The sequence below is a fragment of the Athalia rosae genome, chromosome 2 (genome assembly GCF_917208135.1).
Source record: "Athalia rosae chromosome 2, iyAthRosa1.1, whole genome shotgun sequence".
Classification (NCBI taxonomy): Eukaryota; Metazoa; Arthropoda; class Insecta; order Hymenoptera; family Athaliidae; genus Athalia; species Athalia rosae.
This window is the reverse complement of record NC_064027.1, coordinates 8,523,616-8,550,662: the sequence shown is the minus strand read 5'-3', so window position 1 is coordinate 8,550,662 and position 27,047 is coordinate 8,523,616. Positions and strand designations below refer to the sequence as shown.

General features: G+C 44.8%; 1 protein-coding gene across 5 annotated transcripts in view; it reads right to left on the bottom strand.

Annotated features, from left to right (window-relative positions):
• LOC105685329 (optomotor-blind protein) overlaps positions 1-27,047 on the bottom strand; it is a 69,179-nt gene that overhangs the window by 35,894 nt on the left and 6,238 nt on the right. For 3 of the 5 annotated variants that reach the window (XM_012399313.3, XM_020851282.2, XM_020851285.2), the window contains exons 2-3: positions 23,817-24,147; positions 3,144-3,257 (exon numbers count right to left, since the gene is read on the bottom strand). In XM_012399313.3, coding sequence (XP_012254736.2) covers positions 3,144-3,257; positions 23,817-24,147 — 445 coding nt within the window. Of the gene's footprint in view, positions 1-2,517; positions 2,632-3,143; positions 3,258-23,816; positions 24,148-27,047 lie in introns of all 5 variants that reach the window. The other 2 variants (XM_020851278.2, XM_020851289.2) reach the window with 1 other exon arrangement.

The following is a 27,047-nucleotide window of genomic DNA, read 5'->3' as shown; positions in this document are numbered from 1 at the left end:
TTTTGCTCCTTTTCAAATCGTCCTTATGAGATATACCGTAGATTGCCCAAGGGTTTGGCGGGCGCAACTAAATGAATATACGTATACAGGTATACAGTCTACGAGGATGAGAAATAAGAGAATCGAAGAAACGAAATTAAGAAACTGGTTCAACGATTTTATGTCTTTTAAATTTACCCATAAGTATTCGCGAATACAGTGTTACATAGGCACACGTGGTGCCGTAAAAGTCGAGTGTTTTGATCGTTCGCGTTCCGCTCGGCGGTGCGAGTTTTGAAGACCAGTTTCACGCTGGTGTATGTAACGTATCTCCGTGTCTCTGATTTCCATTTTTAGAAAAAAAAAAAAAATGAGAGGGAAATTTCGTGCTGAACCACATGCGGATAATATACGTGCTTAGGATACATTTATCCTGGTCTCCTAACATTCTATGCCTCTCTTTCCTTCTCCACTCTACGCCCGATCGCTTGTCCGTTATCTACTTTTACCGACGTCGACCGTCACTTCGATAAATTGTAAGTCTGTCATGCTGAAAATCCGAATTTTATTTTTTCATGGCGATCGTATAACGTTGAGAATCTAATGAAAATATGATACATGAGAGAGAGCGAGACTGGAACAATTCGTTGAAATGACGGTCGCGCCGCGCGTGGCTCTGTAGCGTACTCGTTGCACCGCAGAGTGTATAAATACGTATAGATGAGAATCGAATCATCGCAATTGAAAAGCGGTCCGATATTTCGTCCTGACTCTGGGGTACCGTAGCCGCTGAACGGCGTTGTGAGACGGAGAGTAGAAAATTTCAATAAGTCAGGAGTCGGGGATAGTCACGAGTCGTATGGTTACGTGGTAGGTGGAAGTCACAAGTCGTAAGTCGAGTTTAAACTCGCGAAACCGCAATAGAGACGCTACGGACGCTAAAGAAACGCGAACGAAAAGCGTAATGCTGCGAATTGTTGCGGTTGCGGGCGACGAGGAGAGTTCCTCCTGCGGATACGATAATCTATCTTCATCTTTCTCTCGTACTCGTCTCTTCGTTTTCTCCCATCCCTTCCCGCGACTCCGTAAAGATTTCTATCTTTTTTCTCTCCTCCTCAATTTTTCGTCTTTATTTACCCGCGCGTACACTGCGACGCGGCCGCGTGTCTCGCCGCGAGAGAAGCCCAAGGAAATATCAGCAGCGAGTTGAACGTCGTAATTCGCTGCGGTCGCGATTCGATTCTCTCTCATTGTCCTTATATCTCCAGCAGAGATGCCTATGAAATTAATGCACAACTTGAAGGAATAAAAATTCAGATTGCTTGACAAAACACCACAAAACTAACCACCCAGTCAGAGACAAGCAGATAAACGGGGAATTAGACGGATGAATTTTTCACTCCTCACCTCCCAACCCCCACCCCACCCCACCCCCCCCTATCGCCGTCACCATCTCTCTCCGCTCTTCGCCCATCTTTCACTCTCTCGCACACACACTGCGATCATTTCGTTTTCAAAAGTTCTCAGATTTTTATCTCATGCTTTTCATTACTATATGTACATACGATATATATCTACGTATAATAATGTATCAATAGCGCATCTCTGCCGCCTGCAGCTAACGCGATGGCATGCTGTATCCCCATACACGTCGAAGTGGTAAGTATAGCAAAAAACAAAGAGGAAAAATAAAAAAAGAGTTCGTGAAATTATTAAATGAACAAAATGATATCATCGAGTCCCACCGCTACACTTTGACAAATTATCCTGGTGAAATTCTAAGCTTTGATGCTGAACTCGCCATTACAGCACCGCGGTTCACGTATATATTCAGTTAATTATTTCGTTTCATTATGGATGTACTTTTTTTCAAGTGTACTCTCACGTATAATTGAATTTGACCCTGTAAATTTGAATGTTGATATTTTTGACATGCGTCATTGTGTGACTATAACTCGAACGTAGAGATTTTTTCTGAAATTGACGATGGCGATACATTTTCATGCAGCCGCAAGTGACGTTCATAATTTCGACGAGTATGGGGAATTGTTCGCAGCGCACGGTCCACGCACGTATATATATATATACACTATTCACTTTTCAAGTAATCAATTAATCAATTAATTAAATACAACGACATAATTATGGCAGCAAGCTCAACGATTCAACGATGTAACACAACACGTATTTTTCTCTTTCCTTTTACTTATCGTCTTTGTTTTAATTTTTTTTTTCGTTTTTTTTTTTGGTTGCAGTTCATTTCTCTTATATTTTCTGTTCTCGTATTTCGGAGATAAGATTAAAAATTATCATAGCCAAGCTGGGTGTGAAAATGAAGTGGGCCAGAAGCAAATAGCGTCGAGTCCAAGAGTCCCGCACGCGTCAAGTGTTCGACAATATTCGCGATTCAAAATTAACGAAACATTGAAAGGCCTGCAGTTCGCGGCTGCCGTTGCCGCTGTTTCGCTCGTCTGCACTCTGCGCGAGTCACGGACCCGACGCAATTTCTCCAACGGCTATTCAAGACGTGATAGTCACCTGTTATGGAACTTATATCGGCACTCGTCGGATGCCACGATGTCCATAAGAAGGATGTAGCTAGCCTGTCTGTCTAATCCGGAAATCCTCACTTTATACGCGGGGAACATGCGTCTGCGAACAATATGCAATCGCAAAAGCAACAACACTCCATTAGCCTTTGGGTGTCCACCGCAGGGTCAACGATGTCATTTATTCATTTATTTATTTCATCAGATTTCTTTTCTTTTTTCATTTTTCTTTTTTTTACACCGCAGCCACATTGCATACATATACATATACAGGGATCCAATTGCAGTAAGGGCGGTATACATTTGAGAAAAAAAAAACCATATGAAAAAATCTTTTTTTCATTTCATATCCACGCAAACGAACCGCCCCGTTTTTGCAACTGCTTCGCAACAATACGTATACCCGGCGAAGGATCGCGTCAGATCGCGTAGAGTTTATTATTTCCTTTTGTTTTTTATTTAATTCAATTTTGCGCATCGAACGTCGAAAAAGTGATGCACGAATTTCATCGCTCATCAGCCGCGTCTTCCGTTGTCGGGTATACGACGTGAACGAAAACAGTTTTAGGGTCCGCCCTCGGCCCACTTGGCACGGGTGTTTTTTGTTAGATATACCTGTTGTGAAATTTGTATCTGTAGTCGTCCGCCGCAACGATGTCCAACAATAGGATGTACTTCGCCTTGGCGTCGAGACCGGACACCCGGAACTTCATCTGCGGGAACATCTGCCTGGACCCGCCAGTAACAGTTATATACATCGGAATTAGACCCTCCAATTTCGTTTGATCGTTGCGGAGAATTAATCAACTATATATCAATTAATTATTGGGAGTGTCCAATTACTTTGTCAAATTCTGTAACCACCTCCGAGGGATCCGATCCCGCGACAAATGTATATATATTTTTTTTTTTTCTCCTCATTTACGCGAGCACTTCAATAAAATAAATCAATATTACAGACACGCGCAACGTGCATCGTGCTTCTTATCAACGGACGCCTCATCGTTGGCTACAGAATTGGACGGGGTTTAAGTATCTGAATTCGTTCCAAAGGACCGAAATCTGAAATAGAACGTTCGCACCGGACGTCTTCTTTTCCCCTTGATTTTTTCCTCAACCCCCTAAAATCTGCGGGGGGTTTGATTTCCGATATCGTTCCGAGCCGACGGATCTGGACCTGTGGGTAAAAACTGGCAAACCTATATAATATTGGAATAATCTATTGATGAACAAAAAAAAATTAATAACACAGGACGATGAATCCTCTGCGCTCCGTCATCGATCGCTTTCGGTAAGCCTGTAGAGTACATGGAATTTGCAAATTATACGATAATTTCAATTCAACGTAATGAAGATAGATAGAAAAAAAACGATCATATATAAATAATAAATTTCTTTACCTAAAAACACGTGAAAATTATGCAATCAAAATACACTCAAGTATTATAGGATTTCGAACGCCATGATTTTGTATTTTTCAAATAAATTGAGAACGAAAAAAAATGTTTCGCACACTCAATCGGTTTATACACGGAGATATTGTAATTAGGAATTTTTAACGTCTCGAAAACGTCAAGATCGAAGTAACGATAATGACAATAATAATCCGAGGGAGATTAGATATAAGTCGGTGAGCTGTCGTCGCGCGAGCAAGTTTGATAATATAAATGATTCGGATTGAATGGATGACACGATGAAAATAGCCAATCCTTGCGAAAGGTTCGTTAAAAGGGTGGCGGGTTGATTTGAACGGCAGACATAACAAGATAATAATATTGTCGAAAGGATTGTTAAGAAGTTCAATGAATTTGACACCGATTCAGTCTGGCGCGAAGGACCACCGATTCGGTAACGGATCGATAAAGAAATTTTTATTTTTATTCATCTCTCTCTCTTCTCGTCGACAATTGAGCGCGCGCCGAATCGTTTTATTTCGAAGGCGTCGCGACGCGTCATCCGACGATCGGTCTCCCCGTCACCGAAAAATATTCCTCGTCCCCGCGATATGTACATATAAGTACGGTTGCGATTCTTTTCTCGTACCACGATAAACTCTCGCCCTGCACGCTTTGAAACTCAATTTCAACAAAGTTGTACATATATGTATACCCACATGTACATATGTTCTAGATTATGTGCTACACATCGAACGTCTTTGAAGCCGTTACACTTTTCGCTCGAAAAAAAATGAATGAACGAATATATATGTACGAGATACGCGTTACCTAAAATAAAAACCACGTCTGACATACTCCGTACATACATTTGTGTTTCATACCGTAGCCTTCGACAAATTTAAGCTCATTACTTACAATCTAGAACACATTTATAGTTTTCCATCGTTTTGAATATTTTTTCGAACACTAAAAAAAAAAAGGTGATCATTGCCTATTTCAGACCAAAACGGAAGTGCAGTTCCGGGTTTTTCTATTCACATGAATAACGATTAAAAAATTTTCTTTTCCGAATTTTAGACGCGACGATTGTTTGGAAAAAGGTTACCGCGAATCGCAACCTTGCAGGGCTCGGAATCCAATTAACACGTCACGAGTGTGACTGTTGTGAGTTAAAAAAAGATGCCTGTGGCGTACCGCAGGGTGAGCAGCGCGTCCCTCCGTATATACCCGCTGGAGTATAATGATAGTTGAAAGTTAGGAGGTATAGTAATAGATAATTATGGTGGCGGTAGCAGCTAGGCGCAAGTATAAGGAGGTGACCACCGTAGGAGATGACGATTACCAGCGCGTCACGAACGCTCTGGAGAAGGACTGGCGGGTAGAGGTATTTTCGTATTTTATTCGAAGAGACTTAGTCGCTTATTAGCGGACGCACACGCTCATCGGTTACACGCCGTATAGGTGGTTGAAAAAAAAAAAAGCCGCTGCGGAAGACAAGAATGGAGATATTGTTGCATCCGAGAAAGAGACGCCGAAAACGAACGAGAGGAAATAAAAGAAAAAGGACACAAGAAAAGGTAAAGGGAGGAGAAGAAGAAGAACTAAAACAGAAGGAGTGTAAGGCAGCCTTAACAAGGCGTTCGGACCTCATCGCGTCGCATCCGCAACCTTTTTTGGGTGTACGTAGCGTACGCGGGGCGTTTCGAAGACCATAAGATCGACCCGCGAGTCGCGGCGGCGGATACTCTTCGAAAGTATTATTACCTGCGAGGAATCGAAGGATCGGGGGAGGGGGTACATCGAGGGGCGAGGCGGGGGCGGTCGGTCGGTTTTTTATGGAGCCGAGTGGACGCGTACGCGTTATAATATATCCATGAGAATAATTATCTCCGCGGCGGTTCGACTGGTCGGGAGCAATCGTGACGCGCGGGGGCCACGATTCATTTTTATGCGAAGAGGGCGTTGGACGAACGACCGACCGACTGACCGACCGACCGACCGACCGACCGACGAACGGACCCGGGCTCGGCCATCCGAAAATCGTTATTCCACGGAAACTCGGCTATTCGAATTTATGCAAATAACTTTAATATCGGTATCGGTGTACCGATGCAGTCCATTAGCATAATTAGGTGTCATAAACATGTCGTCTGGCCCGGGGGCGTGGGACAATGGCGCCGGAGACGAAGCGGTAAACGCGCGGAGGACCCCGACCCCGACCCCGACCCCGTGCCCCCTCGCACGAATACCAACCGAGAAATACCCTCAACACACCCACCGATTCCCCAATAGATACACATCCTGCGTCCCGCTCGTCGTCGCACGGGAACCGAAAAACCAGGCCCAAATTCTATTCCATTACGATATAATAGGATTACCGAGGGAAGGAAGGAAGGAAGGAAGGACGGAAGGAAGGAAGGAAGCAGTCAGGGCGTGAGCATCTTTACCCACGATATTGTAATTCGAATACCCCGCCAGTTATTCCTGAGTTTATCCTTAAGTTTATTTACCGACCCCATTAGTGCCGTTTGTTTGCTCAAACTATTATGCGGAGGTTTGTCCGGGTGCGGAAGAAACAAATGGCCATTGCGATAAGACGTAATAAAATTAATTTCAACCGTTGAAAAAAAAAAAGGTTCCGAGATTTGAAGATATAGAGGGGGGAAAAGGATCCACCAATTTCTACGCGGAGGTTGATTCCGAATCGGATTGTGGCCAACGATGTGCAGGCCGGGCAAATTTCTCATGATAATACAGGGCCACGACGGAGGCGAAATAAGTTGTCAAATTCGAGACGATTCGGAATAAAGCTAACCGGGCGTGTACGATGGAGAGTTTAAGCAGGGTGAAAAAAGTCCTCATCCTCATTTTCATTCTCATTCTCATTCTGATCCTCCCCACCCCCTCTTCCTGCTTTGTATCGAGGGACTCGGAGGAAGCATCTGCTTACTGTTTGCCGGGGTGCTTTGAATCCGAGGAATAAACTAGAGTATACCTACGTCGCGGAGGTACTCAAAAATGAAAAACACACACCGAAGTAAGCGCGCCGCTCTCAAAGTCTGTAAGCCGGATTATCTCCGCTGTGAGAGGCAAAACATGCCACGTGATCCCTCGAGGAAAACGCGGGCTAACCGCGCATCCACCGTGCGAAATAACGTCTTCTTTACAATTCTACACGCATTCAGTCTACCTCTATATACCCATACTTCGATGTACGCTATTATACGCCCTCATCCCCCCAAGTATCCTACCTACCACCTTCTATACGAGCTTCGAAAAATTATTCATCACGTGATGACCGCGAAAAATCCAAACGCACGGAAGGGCTGCTGATTCTGGAACAACGCGTGACGACCTCCTGAGCGCATCGACGATGAGACGACGTGGAACGAAATCGAACGGACGAGCCGGATGACCTCAGGAGTGAGCCGTTAAACCTTCGACTTCTTTGGGGGAGAGTTTCGAGCGCCTCGTTTATCCCGGTAGAGTTCGTCGTCCTAACCTGAATCCAAGTTGACCCTCGTTGAACGACGTTCACAACGTTCCTCTATCACGAATACCGAGAACGTTCGGAATTCCGAAAAAATCCGATAGATTTTAGGCTTTAATGGACATTCGTGGGATGCTCGAAAGGAACGACTCGGCTGAGTCTCGAGTCAAATGAAACTTGGCATTCCTGAGGTTTCGAACCACGAGCAACGGTGATTCGAACTCTTCGCACTTGTCGATACGGACGGCAAATTTTTTCAAAGTTCGAAATCATCGAACGATCGAATCGCCGATTTCTGCGCTCGGGCATCTCCGGCGCCACGATATCAAAGTTCTCGTTTCGCAGGTGTTCCATCGGTCCCAAAAAACGAACATTGGAACCGCCCGAGGGTACGATACGTGTCAGAAATTAGACGTGCGGCATCACGGCAAGCTCGATCCGCAAAAACTCAACGTCCGATCGCCTCACGTGGCCAGAAATTTCAAAATTCTGTCCCAATAATAACGATAATATCGAACCGGAATCGGCGCAGCTCGACTTTTTTTTACCGAAGAGCTTTGACTACGGTGACATGTGTAAGCGCGTAACGAGCGCGTATGTCGCTGGGGCCGCAGCTTTTTCGCGTTAGCTGTAGCGGTTCGCCGTTGCTGCCCGTTGCCAGAGGCGAGGTAATTGATCAATGGAATGACGGTGGCCGAGAGGGGCTCCTCGATAATGGTGGGAAAAGCGAGCGGACAATTGCAGGAGTTCTAAGAGCACCGCTCGGCGACTGTGCGATAAAGAGAGAGAGAGACTCGTGAATCGACGTCGGTAATGCGGTACCTGTACAGCCATGCATGCACGCACGGATACGCGCTACGCTAGAGCGTGAGCGTATGCATGCACGATAGGCGCGCTCGGCGTGTTCGCCGGATTCCGCGCGGGTGTGGGTGCGCGCGTACGTATAGTATACATACCGATAAACGCGCGCGCGGTATGAATCGAAGGGAACGATAATTTATTACGCGTCGTTAGCGCTCGGCTAAAATAATCGAGAACTCCGGTAGCCTCGAGTTAATTTATTTTATCGCGCTACAGCCAACGATCGCCGCCGCGGACTCGCCAATGATTTGTTTACATCCTTTTCTGCAACCGTTTAAATGCGTTACGTAGAGATATGTATCTGCGGCACATACGATATCAGCTATCCGAACAAACGTATTGAGATATTTCTAGAATCGCTACGCACACGCAACGTTTGAGGGGGTTCTGAACCCGAGTGAAACGCCGGACTGAAGGAAGAACTTTTTCGGATCAAGTTTTCAGAACGAATTCGACTATCGTGCAGAAGAATATGAAATCCGTGAACGTCGGATGAAAACGAAAGTTAATTTTAGATTTTATCGGCATCTCGATTATGAAAATTAATATTTCAGATCGAATGAATCGATTGGAACTAAAACGCTCCAGCGAACACGAAATAACCCTCGACAATGTTTGAAAGTTCATCACGGAGAATATCCAGAAATTTCTATGGATCGAAAATGGAGTGGGCATTCGGTTATAGACCGGTGAGACACCGTGAGCCGAATATATCGTATGCGAGAGAAGAAGCTGGGGGCTAACCGAGTCGAAGTTATCCCTCGTCGAACAAATCGGTACAAACGATCCTCGTAAAGCAGTTAAGGTTGGGTTTATATCTGTTGCGTTTCGCTTCGAATAGTGGGACTCAAGGGCCCCTGAGGAAGCAGATGAGCGGACTGATAGGGATACACCGATAGCCCCTGGTCTCAGTCCCGAGAGTCCCAACGGTCCCGGAGCCAGATCCTCTCCGTCGAGGACCCCTGCGGTGAGCAGCGTTGCGTTTCGTCTTATGGTCCATACGTACGTTTCGTATATGGCTTATACACACATACGTATACGTACAGCGGAGCGTTCCGTCTCTGAAGTATAATATAAGCGGTGTGCATGCTGAAGCGGTCAACGCAGAAATTTCAAAGTTGCGTCCGCACGTATGGGATGTATTTTAATTTTTCGATTTTTTTGATTTTCCTTCTTTATACCGTTCCTTTCCATTTCACTCTCTCTCTGTCTCTCTCTCTCGCTCTTCCTCGTGCTTTATTTTTCTGTATTTTCTGTCCCTCGCTCCTTTTGTCTTCTCGTCTTCTCCTTTCATTGTCTCTTTGTCTTTTTGTCTCGAAAAGACCGACCGACCGCCCGCCCTTTGTTTTAGGTCGGGGCCTCGTTTAATCTAAAATTACACGATTGGCTGCACTTTCGCGGTTTGAACTGCAGAGAGAGACAGGGACTAAAAAACAATAATAAATAAAGGAAGCGGAGGAACAAAAAAAAAAAAAAAAAGAATAAAAAAAGGAAGGAAAAAACAAAAAACAAGTTTATAAAGAAAATCAAAAAATGTCTCAGAGACCACCGCGCATTTCAAACGCGACGCGACAGTAGAAAAGCACCGAATAAATCCCACCCCTATACATAAACCGCTCTAGGTATATTATATGTGTATACGTATAATACAGGTATACGTCATTCGACGGAAATGATTTTCGAATCACAAAGCGGTGTATAAAATTGACGAACGAAATAAAAAATGAAAAGGGTTATAAAGGTATAGAGAAAGCAAATAACGAAAGAAAGAGAAGAAAAATTCTGATTATCCTTGGAGCGCGACGATTGTTTTAACTGACGAAATTCTTATGTACATTGCAACTTCAGAAACGGATCGACGTTACATATGTATCGGACACATGTGGTCGTATATTACATATGTACACACCTATATGGGCACGATAATGACGGTGGAAGATTCAATGTAGCTGTTGACCTTTGTGGGAATTACAGGTAACCGGAGGTTACGCTATTTAAGGATATAGTCTCGCAACGCGTACGTACGATAATTACGCTCTATTACGTTCCGAGCTAGCTCGACGCTTCTCGCACCTGAGAAACCTCGCCTAATAAGAAGCTGAACACATGAAAACCTACTCTGGATACACACGCTCACGCTCACGTCTTACGCGCTACGCACTCCGGATCACATCTGAAACCGCGGGATAACCGATCCACACGCATACGCGTGTACGACACGCATACCTGTGCAGAGAGAGAGAGATGTCTTCACACGTGTGGATTTACAGGGCAACCCTATATAACGCGGTAGATAATAATGCGATGGTGTAAGTTTGGCTGGCGCCACTCGTTATTTATACGATGAGAGAAGTAGGTGCGTGGAGGGGGGAATGGGACTGGGAATGGGAATGGGAATGGGAACGGGAACGGGGATGAGGGAGAGCGAGGGATTAAGGGGGTCGAAGGGCCCTAGGGCCCCGGAGCTCGGTCGAGGTCTGGAAGGCGGGAGCCGCCCACTAAATTATTATTTGTTTCTCGAAGGACTATAAACGCCGAGTTGCCTCTGCCCGTACAGGACAGCAGTCCGGTTTGCCTGTGCCCGGATCCATACCTACACTTCTTTATATTCAGCCTAGCTTCGACGTTGAAATTTCTGTCCCGAGGCTCGCCACGGAGGGGAAAAATAAAAACAGAAGAAAGACGAAATAAAAAGAAAATCAAAATAAAAACTGAGAATAAAAGGAACCAGGTGATATAATGACCATCTTTCGTTTTTCCATAAGTCAAAGTTTCGAGATGAAATTCACCTTCCTCCGGGATGTTAAACGATCAAACTTGTTCCGAGTGGAAAACGAACTGTGTGAGTACAAACGCGTTTCACTCGCGATGTATGTATGGTATACGTATACCTGTATATATTTTCATTGAAAAAAAGAAGGAATTATAATATGATCTTAAGATTTCGAGAAAGAAAACAAAATACGCGTTCCATTTCGGGGCCGGAGTTTATAATAAGTCCTCCGATATGGAAATTACGCTGCAAAGTTGAAAATAATGGACTCAACGGCGACGATGCAAAAGAAGCGATTATAAACGGCGACGGGTCGAGCGGTGCAATTAAATAGGTTCAAACGAGTATAAAATAAACGAAAAAAAAAAAAGGGCATAAATAAGACAAGGTCTTAAAGAGAGGCTGAAGAAAAAGACGGCGTGAAAAAATATTCGACGGATATTTAGCTACAACGATTTTATTCCCAAGTTTCTTTTTTTTTTTTCTCATCCATTCAAATCTTTTCAAACACATAAATGTGTAAATAATTCAACGACGATTTCCATAATATTTTACGAAGGCGTGAAAATCTCGTAAATATCAATATATCTACCGGAAGTCACGGACTGCCCGATCGATCGAAAAGAAAACGATTGAAAATAATTTTCTTTTCAATCACGACGAAGATTGTAAAATTTTCCATGCTTTCAGTTCCGCCAAAAATTGCCGCCCGTCATTGTACACGGCGTTAAAACGTTGCTCTCGATCGCATTAGAATTCGCTATAGTGAAATGCTGTGACCAGAATTTAAAAAACTCCTTTGGCACCGCGTCGCGAGGCGGTATAAAAATTGTCAAAAAAATTCCGCTACCACCGCTCGCTTAATAATGAGCTTTCGACAATTTGAGTCACGAAATATTCCGATCTCGTAGTAGCGCACAACACCCTCGTTTTGTCCCTGATCCATAAATTGCTCTCCTATCTCGCAGCGTTCGCCCGATGACTCTATCGGCACTTGCGGCCTCAGCTCGATCCTCGCGAGCGCAACACGTGTGAGCCGATTGTAACTCGGTACATGTGCGCTACCTATACGTAGAAAAGCCGCCGGCGAATTATAGATCGCGAACGTATCCTCGCTACGTACGTATGTACGTATATAATGTTATGCAACGTACGTACACCGTACCAGCTGCTAACGCCGCAGCAGCAGCAGCAGCAGCCGTCGCAGTTTCGTTCGCGGTTATATTTCGCGCGAGAATTTTCCGGGGTTAGACATTTTATCGAGCACTCGTTAAAGTTCCGAGCCCGGGTAGGGGTGGGAGGGTTGTGTACGTACGGGGTAGGCGAGCTTTCGAAGAGGAGTAAAAAACGAGGCCAAGCGCGAGGCTGGAATCAGCGGTGGTTATATCAAAAAATGGATCTCCGAGGTGATGAAAAGCGAGAGTTTTTAACGCCTGCCCGCGAGAGCGCACACTTCGCGAACATATTACCGCGGATCCCGTCGAGACGGAGGCTCCGGAAAAAAGCTGAATCAAACGAATAAATGGAAATAAAAACGCGCGGGAAGCTTAGGTGGAAGTATACAAGCGATAAGCTTCGCGGGGTGAAATCCGTAGCGACCTCAACCCTGCGGAGTTTAGGACACACGCGCAATCATGAATAACACTGTAGAAATAGCGGAAAGTGGTATGATGAAAAAGCGATACTATGAATGAACCATCGGAGCTTGTAATGAATGAACGAATGTTCCTAGCTCCGCATTGTGCGTGTGTGGGTATAGTTCGCGGTGATGCAGGTGCACAAAACGCAAAATGTGTGTATACCTCGTGTTTCAGAATTGTAAATATATATATATGTATGTATATATATATATGTGTGTGCATAGAATTCGCACTGTACCCGCGATACACACGTATACGTACGTACGTACGTACAAGGGAAGGGTGGGTAGCCGTTACGCTGACGCGAACACACGCGGCTATGTACAAGTTTATACCGACACATCTACGGCTTTCTATTTGCGCGACTCACCCTCCGCGACACCCTTTTCTATTTGCATTCAGAAATTGGCTGCCGCCGCCCCGCGCACCTCCTGGCCAATTCATAGCTAACCTCAAGTCCGCTATACCGCGCTATACATATACTGCCCGTACTGCGGTCGTTGAATAATCCGAAACTATACCGTTTAAAGTCGCACCTCTTTTTTTCACCGGGCTCCGAAGTTTCCCCGGATTAAAGAAGAAGAAGAAAAATTAATCCAGATCCGTACCCCGGTTCACGGATTTAACATTTTTTAGGGTAAAGAGTGAAAAAAAAAGCCAACTGCATACGCGTAAGGATTACTATACCTCGGGCGCGTTACGTTATACTATACGTATACGCCAGACATGAGACACGAGATCAATTTCTATAACACATGTCACATTGTATGGTAATTCCTATGCACGGATATGCGTACGAGTTTCCGATTTATTCATACATGTGTGCGGAGCGGTGAGTAAGTTTCTCCACGGCACGGGATAAAATGTTTGCAAAAATTATTCCATCGACGTCGATCGACGATGTCCACCGTCGAAAAATAAATCAAATAAATGGAAAAAAAAAGGAATATACGTTTCGAGAGGGTAACTCGGCCGCAATTTATACGACAGCGTTTCATACAATAAAACCGTCATTCTGAATTCGCAATTCTGCGATCAAAGTGTCTTTCGAAAATAGGATAATCCCCACGAGTGCGGTGTAGGTATACGTTGACTGAAAAACGACGACACGTATATCTGAAGAAGTTTTCCTTCTTTTTTTTTTTCTCTCGCTACTTTTCTTTTTTCGCGAGGCGTCAACCGAGTCGTAATCTAAACGGTGTCGGTGCACCACCGCCGTACGCGCGTAATCGTACCTACGTATATACATACATGTATGTTTTGTATAATTACATTGAACTCGTGTAAACGTACATATCGGGAAAAAATAGGTCGCACCGTGTGAAAATTTGCACAAAACGCGTGAAGAACTTTAAACGTACAATACTGGTTTGAAATATACCCTTTACATATGTATATGTATACGTACAGATAACGGACTATCTATTCTGTGTATTTCGTACAACGCAATCTGCATAGTACACAGAGTGACAAACCGGCGAACGTGTAATTAGACAAGGTGCAGCACCACCACGTGCGCACCGTACGTATATCGATAAAATTTTACGTAGCCACGTAAAAGCTACAGGAAATTGTTTTTCGTATGTATTCGTATTTAAGCGATAACCAGCCGTTGCGACCCTCCGGTAAATCGACTTTGTATATGTAATTATACAGAACAAGAGTTTATATCTGCAGATATACCGCACAGGGGAAAATTCGTTTCCTTACAAGACAAAACTCACGCAGATTTCTGCATTCTAATTCCTGCATTGCGACGACGCGACGCACGATGCTATACGTAAAATATACATGGGAGATGATGAGATGAACGATGAGTATTGATTGAGATATGTGAAATTTTTCGAACACACGCATGACTTGTACACGGTTTATTGATCGCTTTCGTTTACTTTGTACAAAAAAATCATAAAGGAGTGAAAAAAAATTAAATTACCGACATCGGCGAACGAGGATATCGATGGGATATTAAACGAAACGGATAAATATGTGAGCGATGAGGTGCGTGCGGATCTGTTTTACTTATTTTAACCGGCGATTATCATCTGACCATAGGGTGAAAGGGTTCGACTGCACCTGCGGCACGTATGCGGGTAACATGTGAATTCAATCGTTGAAAAGCTGATGATAGGTGCTGCGTGAAAAAAATAAAAAAAAATAAAAAAAATAAAAAACACACGACATTTCCTCGTTGCACGGGTTAATAATATTGCACCTACGTATTACGTGAGATAATAATTTATCCGGACGTGGAGCGCGTCCGAAAATCAGAAGGAAAGTAAAAACTGGATATAGGGCTGGCGCGGCCGACTACCGTATGTGAGAACACGTCCTCCATCTATCCTGAGAAATGAGAAATAAACTAATCTAATGTATGCCGAATGGGAGGCGATGTAGCGGAGTGGATGTGTATACGTTACATGTACAAATGTATTCCATATCCTACCGCGCGGCGCGGAGAGCGCGAGCGAATGTGAAGAGAAAAAAAAAGGAATGAAAAAAAGAAATGAAAAAAGAAATGAAAAAGAAATAAGGTAAAAAAGTAGAAAAAGAAGAAGGGCTGCGGAGATGTTGAGGAGAGAAAAGAGGAATGGGTGCGATGAAGACGTGACGTGACGGGTATGAGTGAGATAATGAAAGGGTTGGTGGCAAGGTACCCGTCCTCTTCTCTCTTGCGGTGAGAATCCAAGATGCCCGGAGCCACGTTTATACTTTATACTCTCGCACACGTTCGCGACCCGGTCTTCTCTTAGTTTCTCGTTCTTAGTTCGCTTCGTTCCTTGTTTCTCGGTGAACGTGAATACGTCGGTTCAAAACCCCATTGCATCCCCTGCGAGCTCGACGCGAGTGCCTCTATTCAACGCTTTTTCTCTAATTTTAACACTGCACACAGTCATTTTTTTTTTTTTTTTCAATTTCTTTCTTCTTTTCGGTTCTTTTTTTTTTTTTTTTTTACTAATAAGTTTTTTACTTCTTTTGCACCATTCAGTTTTCGAACGAGAATTATGTCAAAAAAAAACAAAAAAAAAAAAAAAAACAGTTCAACGTCTATCGCAACTTTTCTCTCCACCCCCTCTTTTCCTGAAAATCTGCAAGCCGGAAAACCAGACTCTGCGATTTCGAACGAAGTATCATATCGCGACGTCGCGTTATTAAATTCGAGTGAATTCGAGTTCGGGGTTCCAATAAGATTACAAATTTCGAATAAACGAAAAAGGAGAAGTAAAAACAACGAACCTCGACACAAGTCATTGAAAAAATTAGGCGCGATTCAACGACGACGACGCGAATAAAATCGCGTCTTTCAATTTTTCCAATTCGGTTTTTTGTTAACCCCAATTTTTTCAACGTCGTTATTACAAATCGATCGTCAGCGGTCAATCGTTGTTACGCACATACGTATACCGTGCGGGTACTATACATCTCCTACGAAGCTGTTGCAGGTGATCGTCAAGCGTCACGTAAAATTTCGATCGTATTGGTATTTCTCCTCTCTCTCTCTCTCTTTCTCTCCCTCTCTCTCCCTCTCTAGCATCTACCCTCCATCACCCACACTAACTCCGCGCGTACGTATGCATACGTATAACACGCTTCGTGGCGGATGCGGGTTTTCAAAGCTGCAGCACGCGAACGAGCGCGTAAAGCCTAAAGGGAACCTTATGTGCAACGGCCTCGTGTGTTCGTCACCGCGGAGGTACAAAATATGAAATAGGCAGGCGTTGTACGTAACGCGGGTAAATCCATACCGCGACTACGTATCTACGTAGATCTTCGATCGTTCTTCCGTCCTCGTTTCGCTCTTCGAGTCATGGATCGTTCTTCTTATTTCCAATTTTATCGCTTCGAAGTTTCTTCTATTTTTTCCTCTCGTTCTCGTCAAAAATACTCGGTCGATCGACGAACGAGCCCGGTCTCTCGATTTTTGATAATTTTAACGAAACAAATTCGTGCGCGACGGCGCGCGGTGCACGGGGATATCGGGTGGAGAGAGAGAGAGAGAGAGAGAGAGAGAGGAAGGAAGGTAACAAAAACGGTCTATATAGGTGGAAACAGCTCGGAGTTACCACGGCTTAAAATTCCTGCACGAATCAGCCGGTGCAACCTGTTGTAGGTATTCGGTAATTCCGCGATACTTTGAAAACTGTGTTATGCACTCAAATAATACACGTGTACGTACATACCGCGTATCACCACTGTCGAAAGATTTGTTTACACACACGTATATACCTACCTAGGTACGTAATTTAGAAATAAATATTTACCGATCAACCGTTTACACATAATTCGTAGGATTTTTACTGTACCGTATCACCGATATACATATGTATACACAAGTGGCGCGGATTTCGGAATAAATGAATAAATAAATTAAGGTAAAGAAAAATATGGCGAAAATTATGAACAGGTAGGTGTACGTACATACAATGCCGTATGCGTACGTAGAAACGAGCGTGATTTGACCCTCGCGTAAAACGTGCATAGCATATAACACGGTATCGCATCATCCCACAGAAATAACCGTATACATACCGCCTATACGTGTACGCGTACGTGTATAATACATTTTAGTTACCTATAATAATGGGACGGGTCGAAATCCTTGATGAGAAAATTATGTGGTTGATATGGGCCGAGTATATTTTTGAGCACCTACACACATTGTAGAGGTAGAGGTGTATGCGCGCGAGTGTGCGTACAATATTTCAATTTTTGAATAGCGGTGCAGGTTTCCCCGTCTTCCCCGTCTTCCCCCATCCCCCGCCCCCCCGGACTAAATATACCTACCTATATATACTTAGGTATAAGTATACGAGTGTAATCACCGGCAGTGCTATTTCCAAATGTAATTAAGAGATCCGATCGCCGGAGCAGTTGCTCTCGCAAACTACTTATCCGCTATCCTAATTCGACTGTGCGTACAGGTACAACGCGATGAACTAATTATGCGGGTACGTGTGCGTAAAAGTATGATAAATACGTGCGGTGAATCCGAATATCGAGATACCACTGAGATAACGCTCGCATTATGTAATTATCGTATAGTTTCCCAGAAGACATTAGTCCGAAATCTCCTCTCGAATGTGTTGAGTGTATGGAATAATTTTTAACCCGATTTCACTCGAGATCGTAAAGAAGTTTTTGGACGAACCGAATTTCTTATATCTCTCTCGCATTGCCCGAATAAAGAAGACGGAAGAAATCAGTCGGGCGGGGGAGGGAGGGGAGGATTTCTTAATCGTTGACGAAAAATTCATCGTGTCTCCCCCGTATACGTGTATCTACGCGGTACGGATGATATTTCGGGCCCACCGGTGTCGGTAGTTCTCGTCCGGTTTTGGGAGCGATATTCGCGCGCGATCTGGCCATGAATGGCTGGCAATTTGACCGGGAGAGACGCTCGGAGGTGTGGACCGTATGGGAGTACGGAGGGAGGGAGGGAGGTAAAGCGGAGGGGGCACTTTTGGGCCCGTCGGGCTCCAATCGAGCGAGTCCGGGACGAGACTGTAGCGCAAGGACTCGTTCTCGTTTTCGTTCCCGTTCTCGTTCCGGACGGAGGCATCGAGACGAGGTAAGGGCGCGAGAGGAGAGGAGCGGAGAGGAGAGGAGCGGGGCGGGGGACGGGGGAGAGGCGAGGATACAGTGTCGTATAGGGTTTCGCAGCGGGTCTGGTAATATCTCGTTTAGAAAGATTACAGGTTCGAAGAGGCTGCCAATGTATAAAACAAACATCGTTAAGGCCAACCCTATACTTAGGTGGCCCTTGCGTTATTTACTCCCGGTTATATGTGCCGGGTTATTTACCAGTTATTTACCTCCCTCCCTCCCTCTCTCTCTCTCTCTCTCTCTCGCTTTCTCTTTCTCTCTCTCGCAGCTATACTTCGCCCCGCCATACGTACAACCCTCTTACGTACCCACATTCGGACCGAAGTATCGCGATGAAGTAACCTACGACTGAAGCAAACTCTGCATAGCAGCAACGAAACTCGCTGTCGCGGTGGCGACCACCCCCCTCGTCCTTCCTCCTTTCGTTTTTTTTTCAATTTCTATGCTCCGATACGTACATGTGCGTAGGTACGTATAGTAGAGGTACGCGTTGTATATCATACCTGCCGATTACAGGTGATCGAGGCGCGAGTTAGGAGGAGCGCGGCGGAGGGGAAGAAAATCTCGCGATAGGGTCGTATTGAGACGTAGAGCGTAAGACCACACCGGCGAGTAGGTGAGTAAGTATATACCCCGAATGCACCGGATGATAGGGTTATATAGATGTGCCGTAAAGAGCAGATGCTGCCGAACGAAGAGATACCAAATCTGTAATTATCAGGTACTATAACCATATAATAACCCTTCGCGATGATACCGGTCTCCTTTATTTATTCATTTTTTCATTCGAATCTCCTTCTTCTTTTTCGTTTTCAATAAATACGGGTACGTATGCCTACGACGCCCGGTGTACGTTATACGGCGTAGTCCGCGTGTCGCGTATTAATGTCCTTATAATACTCTACGTATACCTATACGCGCTGGCATATACATACATAGGTATACGCGGAGTTACAGCGAGTGAACGAGGAGGACTCGAGTCGAGTTGAGTTAGGTCGGCTCACTGCTCACTCCCTACTGCAGGGTATTTGATTTATAGATATAAATTGATTTACGGAACCTCACGGGTTTGCATATTAAGCACACGTACGTATACACGACCACCTATTATATTATATACACACCTTGCATATCTCCACTCGTACGTATACATATACATATGTATATACATATTTTCATCGTGCGGTGTACCATATTTCTCACACTCCTTTTATTGTTTTTTTTTTTTTTCAACAAAATCTATAATCTCACGTTTTATTTCACTCCCAACTTCACCGTATAGGCTATCCATCCTCCCGATTTCCCAAAGTCAAACATACGACCGATCGAATTTGAGAGAGAGGAAGGGAGACGAGAATGAAGAAGAGTGATCGCAAAATTGACGAGCTTTTGTCGGACGTAATTCGTACAATCACACGTGTACGACGTATTGAAGAGACGAGAAAAAAAAAAGAAAAAAAAAAATGTTACGTAACGGAAAAACAAAAATATCATCAAGCACCCCCCATTCGCTTGGTATGTTGCGCGAAGTGCGGTGTATACGAAAAATAAAATTGCACGCGACTTACATGCACATCATGTAATACGTGCACGCTTGTGTATATCTATATACGAGCGTATAACGCGTTGCAGAAACGCCTACCGCACCGCATTGCACTTAACTATTATAAAGTATAAAGTAGACGTATGTGCGATGATAGGTGCCGTGCACCGTACGTACCGTAGTACGCTTCAGACGCACGGAAACGAGTCAATAAATCACTTGGAATTTTTCTCTATTACACGTATAGGTATATCGCCGCAACGGCACACAAGTGGCGATCCGCACAACAAACTCTCTATATACTTGTACCGTACGGGAGTAAAAATTTCTATAGGCGATCGAGCGCGTGCATATGTATATAAATAGGTATAACGTACATTCTACCCTTCGTACTACATACGAATAGCGATCGGTCAACTTTAAGGGATATTCTTTAATTTTTCGGCGGCCAAAACGCAGCGGAATAACTCGACGCGTACGACGACGGTTCCTCGGTATACGATCGAGGTGTAGGGTGATTCGCGGAGAGGTTTTCTAATTTTTCAAACCAGTCGATACGACCCCGCTCGTATACACGCACGCGTAGGTGTTAACGACGAGTTAACTAATAAGAGAATCTCGCTGGTAATTTACGCGAAGGTGAAGTCGCCTAAGGGCGCCGCGCCGCGACGCCTCAATTGTTACCCCGTCATCGTGGTGCGGTGAGAGAATATATCGTAGTCGGGTATTGTGCGCGTACATATGCGTTCGTACAGAGAGAGAGAGAGAGAAGTAAGTACGGGTATAAGAGATCTCGTACATCGCGCATGGATGGATATATCCAGCCGCGTTCGCCGCGTCTACCGTACACACGTATACGTGTACGAACGTCGCTCCACACGTCGCACCGGGTAGAACGCATTAGCTGACAACCGCGAGCGCGGGTGTCGTCGGTTCGGCGTCGCTTCAACCGCCGTACGTACGCACGCGGATTACGGATACGTGTATGAAAAAGAAACGTCTCTCTCTGCTTCCATCCTGCGAGAGTTGCCGCGGGTTGACGACGTCGCCGTTTCGTACCTACGCGTACTACCTACGCGACCTACGCGACGTCCCAGCATCCGTAAGCTCGCACGCTTACATATACATATATACGAGGTATTCCGGTGTTGGCGGTTGAGGGTGTAGCACGGTGGCGCGGACCGCGAACTCGCTCCCCCGCTAAGTCGCGATCGCGTCTACACGTAGAAAGCGTGTCTCTTGTACGCGCGTATCTACCTAGGAGTACGAGGCGTAAAAAAGTGTCGATACAAAGGTGCGGGGTGGAGACGTCGTACACCCGTTCATTCGTATCAGCCCCGTTATAACGAAGGCAGCGCGCCGCATCATCGGCAGCTATCGCTGCGGAGTCATCGTGCCGAGGCGTGTATGTGCGTCGCGTAGAGTTCGCGAGAGTACGCGCCCCGTGTAGGTGGAGATCGTGCCCGTAACACGCTGTTGTATGAGTCGGCCGGGTGGCGAGGTGCGCTCGCTACTCGGTGTCGGTGGCACTGCACGCGCTCTGCAGCGTAGCCCGCCCGCCTGCCTGCCTGCCTGCCTATATAGGTACACCGGGCTACTAGGGCTAATTACCATACGGGCCCCGCGACCCTAGGGAGATCGCGAGGGATAAACGAAGACGGGTATAGGCCGCGCGAGGGCGTCGAGGTACCGGGGGTTAAAACAAGGACGGTCGGAATATTACGGGGTGTAAGGCGGGCGGGCGAGCGAGCGAGCGAGCGCGGCCTCGTAGCGGGCGACACTCTCCTCGACGCCGGTAGGGAAAAACTACGAGAAAAAGCCGGGGTTATAGGTGCAACCGGGATACGCGGGGGAGACAGAGGGAGAGAAACAAGGGGGTGAGAGAGAAAGAGAGGGAGAGAGAGAGAGGGAGAGAGAGAGGGAAAATTGCCCGACGAAGAAAGTGCATCGGGCGTGCGGGAGAGAGCGAATGGGAGAAAAGGAAAAAAACCGAACGAAAATTCCCACTCGAAGAAAGGAAAAAAAGAGAGGGAAGCGCGGATACGTATATACGAGGGATGAGAAACCGAACGAACCGGTAGGGAGGGATGGGTTTCGACGATCATTCTCTCGACGCGTGCGTTCGATCTGGTATGCAGTGACGAATTCCACACGCAGGCAAACGCGCGCGTGTGCGCGGCCTGCGAATGATGACTGTAAGCGCGTATACGCGGGATATGTTTTACACGCGTCGTGTGTACCCCGCGTACATGTGTGTAAACGACTGCACGACGCACCCCCGTCGGGTCTGCTGCGCGTTACCCGCGTGCACCGTGCAACGGGAAATATATCGGACGAAGGGATTCAAGACCTCAAGGACTCCGTCGTACAGAATAGATGCACATCGGAATCGCACAGCCGTATGAAATATGATAAAAATACACGTACGCGTCTCACGACGAATCACATAAATGTTCATTGCACATGTCTGATATATACAAGTATAACAGAACGTTTACTCGAGAGGGTGTCTTGTAATTATAACGTGATTTGGCGGATTACTATTTCGCATCGATTACCTCCTACTATATACGTGGCGCGGTTCGGGGTCAACTCCGAGTGGTTTTTTTCGTTTGTCAAACGGCGGTGATCGAAAACATCGACGAAAAGAATATCGCGCAATGCATTGATAGCTACGCGTTACGTACTGCAGCTGTACACCACGGTACAACGACGCGACACGTACGATCTTTTTCAGTCTTCAATACGAGTAGGAAACACACGCTTACTTTTACGTATACAAGCTGGTAGAAAACCCCGTGCGCGAGAACTCGGTCGTAAGTGGCTATTATTATTTTGCATCATTCAACGCATCGACCGGCGATTATGCGCTGACGCGTCTGTCACAAGAGGTGACAACGCTACCGTAATTTTGACGTTGCGTGGTGAAACCCTGGAGAGAGAAACGGGAATACCCGCGTCCAACTGATGACAGTTTTCTCGACGTACGTGTTGAATTTTTCACCGATCAATTTTTACGGGGTGCGATACTATGATTACATATCGTCAGAATAAAACAAATAAACTGGAGAGCGTTAGATTTTTTGAGAGACATTTTTTATTGGTTCTATTACACCTGCTTCGTATATGAGTGTAGGCGGCGTACCCGGCATTCGAGAATATTCCACGCGCCCGAGGCTGAACTTCTTTTTATTTCGTTTTTGTTTTTTCCGTTCTTTGCTTTTATTTTTTTTTTTGCGCAGGGAAAGTGTGCGGTGTACATGGTGGTATCCGCAACGCGCCCTTGTACCGATATGTGGAGTATATATAACTTCCGGGGTTATATATTCCGGAGACGCAAAATAGAGAGAAAATATTTACCATATCTCGAAGAGGTGTGTACAGGTATAATATGAAGGTGGTGCATACGTGACGCGCGAATGGCTGGCGATGTAATATTGATAGAGTCGGATAAGGAGTTTGTTTTTTCGGGCTATTTTTAATCTCTATAGACGCAGACGTGGACGAATGTGATACGAAAAGCGCACGTGATCGGAAAAACAACGGCTCGATTCCAGATTGGAAATGTTTTCAAAGCTGACACCGTAATTCTTGATGAAGTTCTTTATCTTCTCCTTTTTTTCTATATTCATCTGTTTAAGAATTACCCTCGTGGCATACGAGTCGTACGCACTGATGTTGGTCAATATTTTCATCGGGAAAAAAAGGAGACCGAACAAAAAATAGTTTCAGTTTCCTATTTCGTCATGGCGTTCGAAATCTCGGATTATCGTCGAGGAGGGAAAAAATATGGCGGTCTTTTGGACCGTTCACCGATCGATCGATTTCTTCCAACTGAGGTAAAAAAAATTATTTCTTACGGTCGAAAATTCGGTCACATATTTTTCCCTACTTCGACGTTGCAATATCACAAAATAGATCGGATGAAAAACTGTGCGGACGATAGTAGTTGATAATTTTGCTAATCGCAGTTCGCTTACCGGCCACTTTTCGTGATGACCATCTCCGTCCCGAGTTTGTAAAACCTCTCCCATAGCTCCTTGCCCTCGAGGGTGACCTTGGGGTCGTCAACGACTCCGTCTTCCTCGGGGTGATGCGGCGGTACGAGGGGGTGGTGAGGACCCGCGAGCGGGTGGTGCGGTGGAAGGGGTAAGGAAGGACCCAGCATCCCCGGGGGCATCGGATGCCTCAGGGGCCTCATTCCACCACCGGGCCCGCCCTGGTGATGGTGATGATGGTGCAACGCTGCCGCTGCCACGGCTAAAACGGCAGCGTGCGCCTCTTCCGGGGTGTGGGGACCTAGGCCCAGACCTGGAACAAAAATAATTTCGAACGATTCAACGGAAGTTCATTAAATTTGCCCGTCGAGGCGACGTTCTTTTTTGTGTTTCGTCCGTTCTTTCTCTTCACTCTCTCTACGATCCACATCGCCGGCAAATCTGATCGTGACGATTCAACGTTATTCCAGAATAGATATAAACGCATTTTGACAGCCGTTCATTTTTCAGGCACGCCAACGATACGCTGCCTTCGCAAGAAAATATGTTACAACTATTATTACGCGTGACATCTATCGCTCGGAACACGAGGGTAACGCAGTTATGTCACAGCGATCTTCGTGTTTTTCATTCAATCATTGTACCAGCTGTATAAAAATTATATCATCCCGTATTGTATAGCTGAAGTAAAAAATTCTCAACAGCTGAACAAAAAAAAAAACAATTAAAAGAATATAAGGTACCTCCTATATTAATTCAGGACTTGAAATCATACTTTCGGACATTGATATACACGTATCCTCTCGAAATATTTCGAGTATACAATCAGAATTAATCCGTTGATTTTTAACGAATAAAAAAAACTTGACGTACCTCATCTACCGATTGTAAGATGCGCGTGGTAAATAAATTTCCTCGCAGCCGAGTGGCGGAGGATTATAACTCGCTGATCGCAATTAACGGTATTGAATAATATAATTATAAGCTTGCCGGTATACGATAACGGAGTTGAATGTCCCGTCGAAGAAGATACGAGGCAGCTGAGGGTTTATATTTGCATATATGATACCCGAAAGGGATGATGTTGTAATTGAAATGGCGGACATGTAAAACAATTAATACTTTGTTAGGGCCTCGCGAGGGCGCCATCGCTACCGAGAATTGCAAATGGAGTAAAATATATATACATTCTGTGTGTGCGGTATTAAAGCGGGTATATATATATACCGTATGCATAATTACTTTTATCATCGAAGCGCCATGACAACCAGATCGAGGGTCGTCCGCGAGCGCGGCGGGAGGCGTTACGCGCGCTCCGGTAGCGTCGCTGATTTTATACGCGCAATTAATATTTCCGTACATAGGTGTACACGAGTATACACGTTTCACGTGTATATACAGAATTACCCCCGCGGAGCGAACCACCACCTACTAACCCGAAAATAAATATTAATTGCATAACAATTACGCACGCCCGCACTCCTCGATGATTGAGAAAACAATCGGTTATTTCAAATTTCCATAACATCTGAAGCGCGAGAGATTATCACGACAGTTTTAATTCGCGATCTTAGCCCGAGCGTTATTTATTCTTTTGACGATATAAAATTTCTATTCAAATAAAAACGAGAGTTAAATCGTTAAGTCTCGGCAGCAGCCGCTGCGCCGCGGAAGCAATCAACATTCCGCACTCGAGATTAATTTCACAGCGCGTGTATATATTAAACGATTATATTTTTTACGTCATAGTCTTGTAAAAAGAGGGGGGGGGGGGGAAAAGGATCGCGGATTCTCCGTTACATGAAATACATCACATCCCTTGTATATTACGATGTGGGGGAACGCGGGGCGATGTACGGGGTAGCGGGGCAGAATGGGGTACCCCAAAAATTTTGTAAAAATTTGTTTAAAATCATCGAGAAGGACCTCAAACAAAATTTTGGATTAAAAATTCTTTTTATTTTCTTCTCATAGATTCGTCAAGTGCCCCACATTGCCCCGCGTTCCCCTATACTTGCGTATGAATATATAATCCTCGTGAAAAATCATAAAAATTGCCTACATAATCTCGTTGAATTTGTTTCTTCCGTTGACAATAAAAGAAAAAAACATTCAATCACAGCAGGCACATTATAAAAAAATAAAGAGAAGAGAAAAATGTACGTGTAAGAAAACTTCTAAAATAAATCTGAACGCGTAAAATACGAAATGAGATAATTTTTTTCGTTCAAGTGTAAACGCGACGTGCATACACAAAAATTATATACGCATACGTATACTTAAATATATTTTCTGCAGTCGAGTTAATAAATAACAAGGTGATTCATGTAGCGCTCAAATTGTTTTTTAGGCTGTATGGGCAACGTCGATTTCCGTTGGATATTGCGGCGCGCCACCATCTTGGAGAATTTTATTCCGTAACGCCGTTTCAATTATACATATCGTCGCGTACGAAGTAAAATGAACGCCGAATTAATTCTACACACTATAATTGTTAGAATTGAACTGCTTGCGTAGTCCAGAGTCCGTGAATTTGCGCATCTAACTCGGAATATTGCATTATACGTACACTCTGTATAATTAATTATGAATTGTATCTTGTAGGGAAAATAAAAACTCCCTAATGTGAAATTCTGCGATCATTTTATCGCGGATGTAATACACGTAATTTCGTCGGCTACAACTTTATAAATAAGCTGCATCTGATCAGCGCCGTTTTGTTCTAATTAATTGACTCCAATTGTTTTCCAATTCAACGATGTCTGTGTATAGATGAACGTTACACGTAATACCTACATGTGCATCACTTTTCGTTACGTCACCGTTCTAAAAACCGTAACTCGATGCCACTGCAGTACCGCGATATCCACCATTTTCGGTATACAAACTCTGCGTATATACACACGTACATCGATGCTAATTGATTCATTCGCCAGATATCATCTCTCTCGAAACCTGCGATATAATTATACGAGAAGACTCGAATTAAAATCAATATCGCGAAATTCCGCCGAATATAAATCGAGACGGAAGGCACATGCGAGTCACACCTGAGTGCATCATGGACGAAATTATTGATGATATCCGAAGCTTCGAATCGGACGTACTACAGTGATTCACGCGCTTTATGCTATTCATTAGCGTCCATTTGATTCGTTTATTATTTTACCATCGACAGCTGCACTCAGTACATACCGCAATTAGAGGTTTATA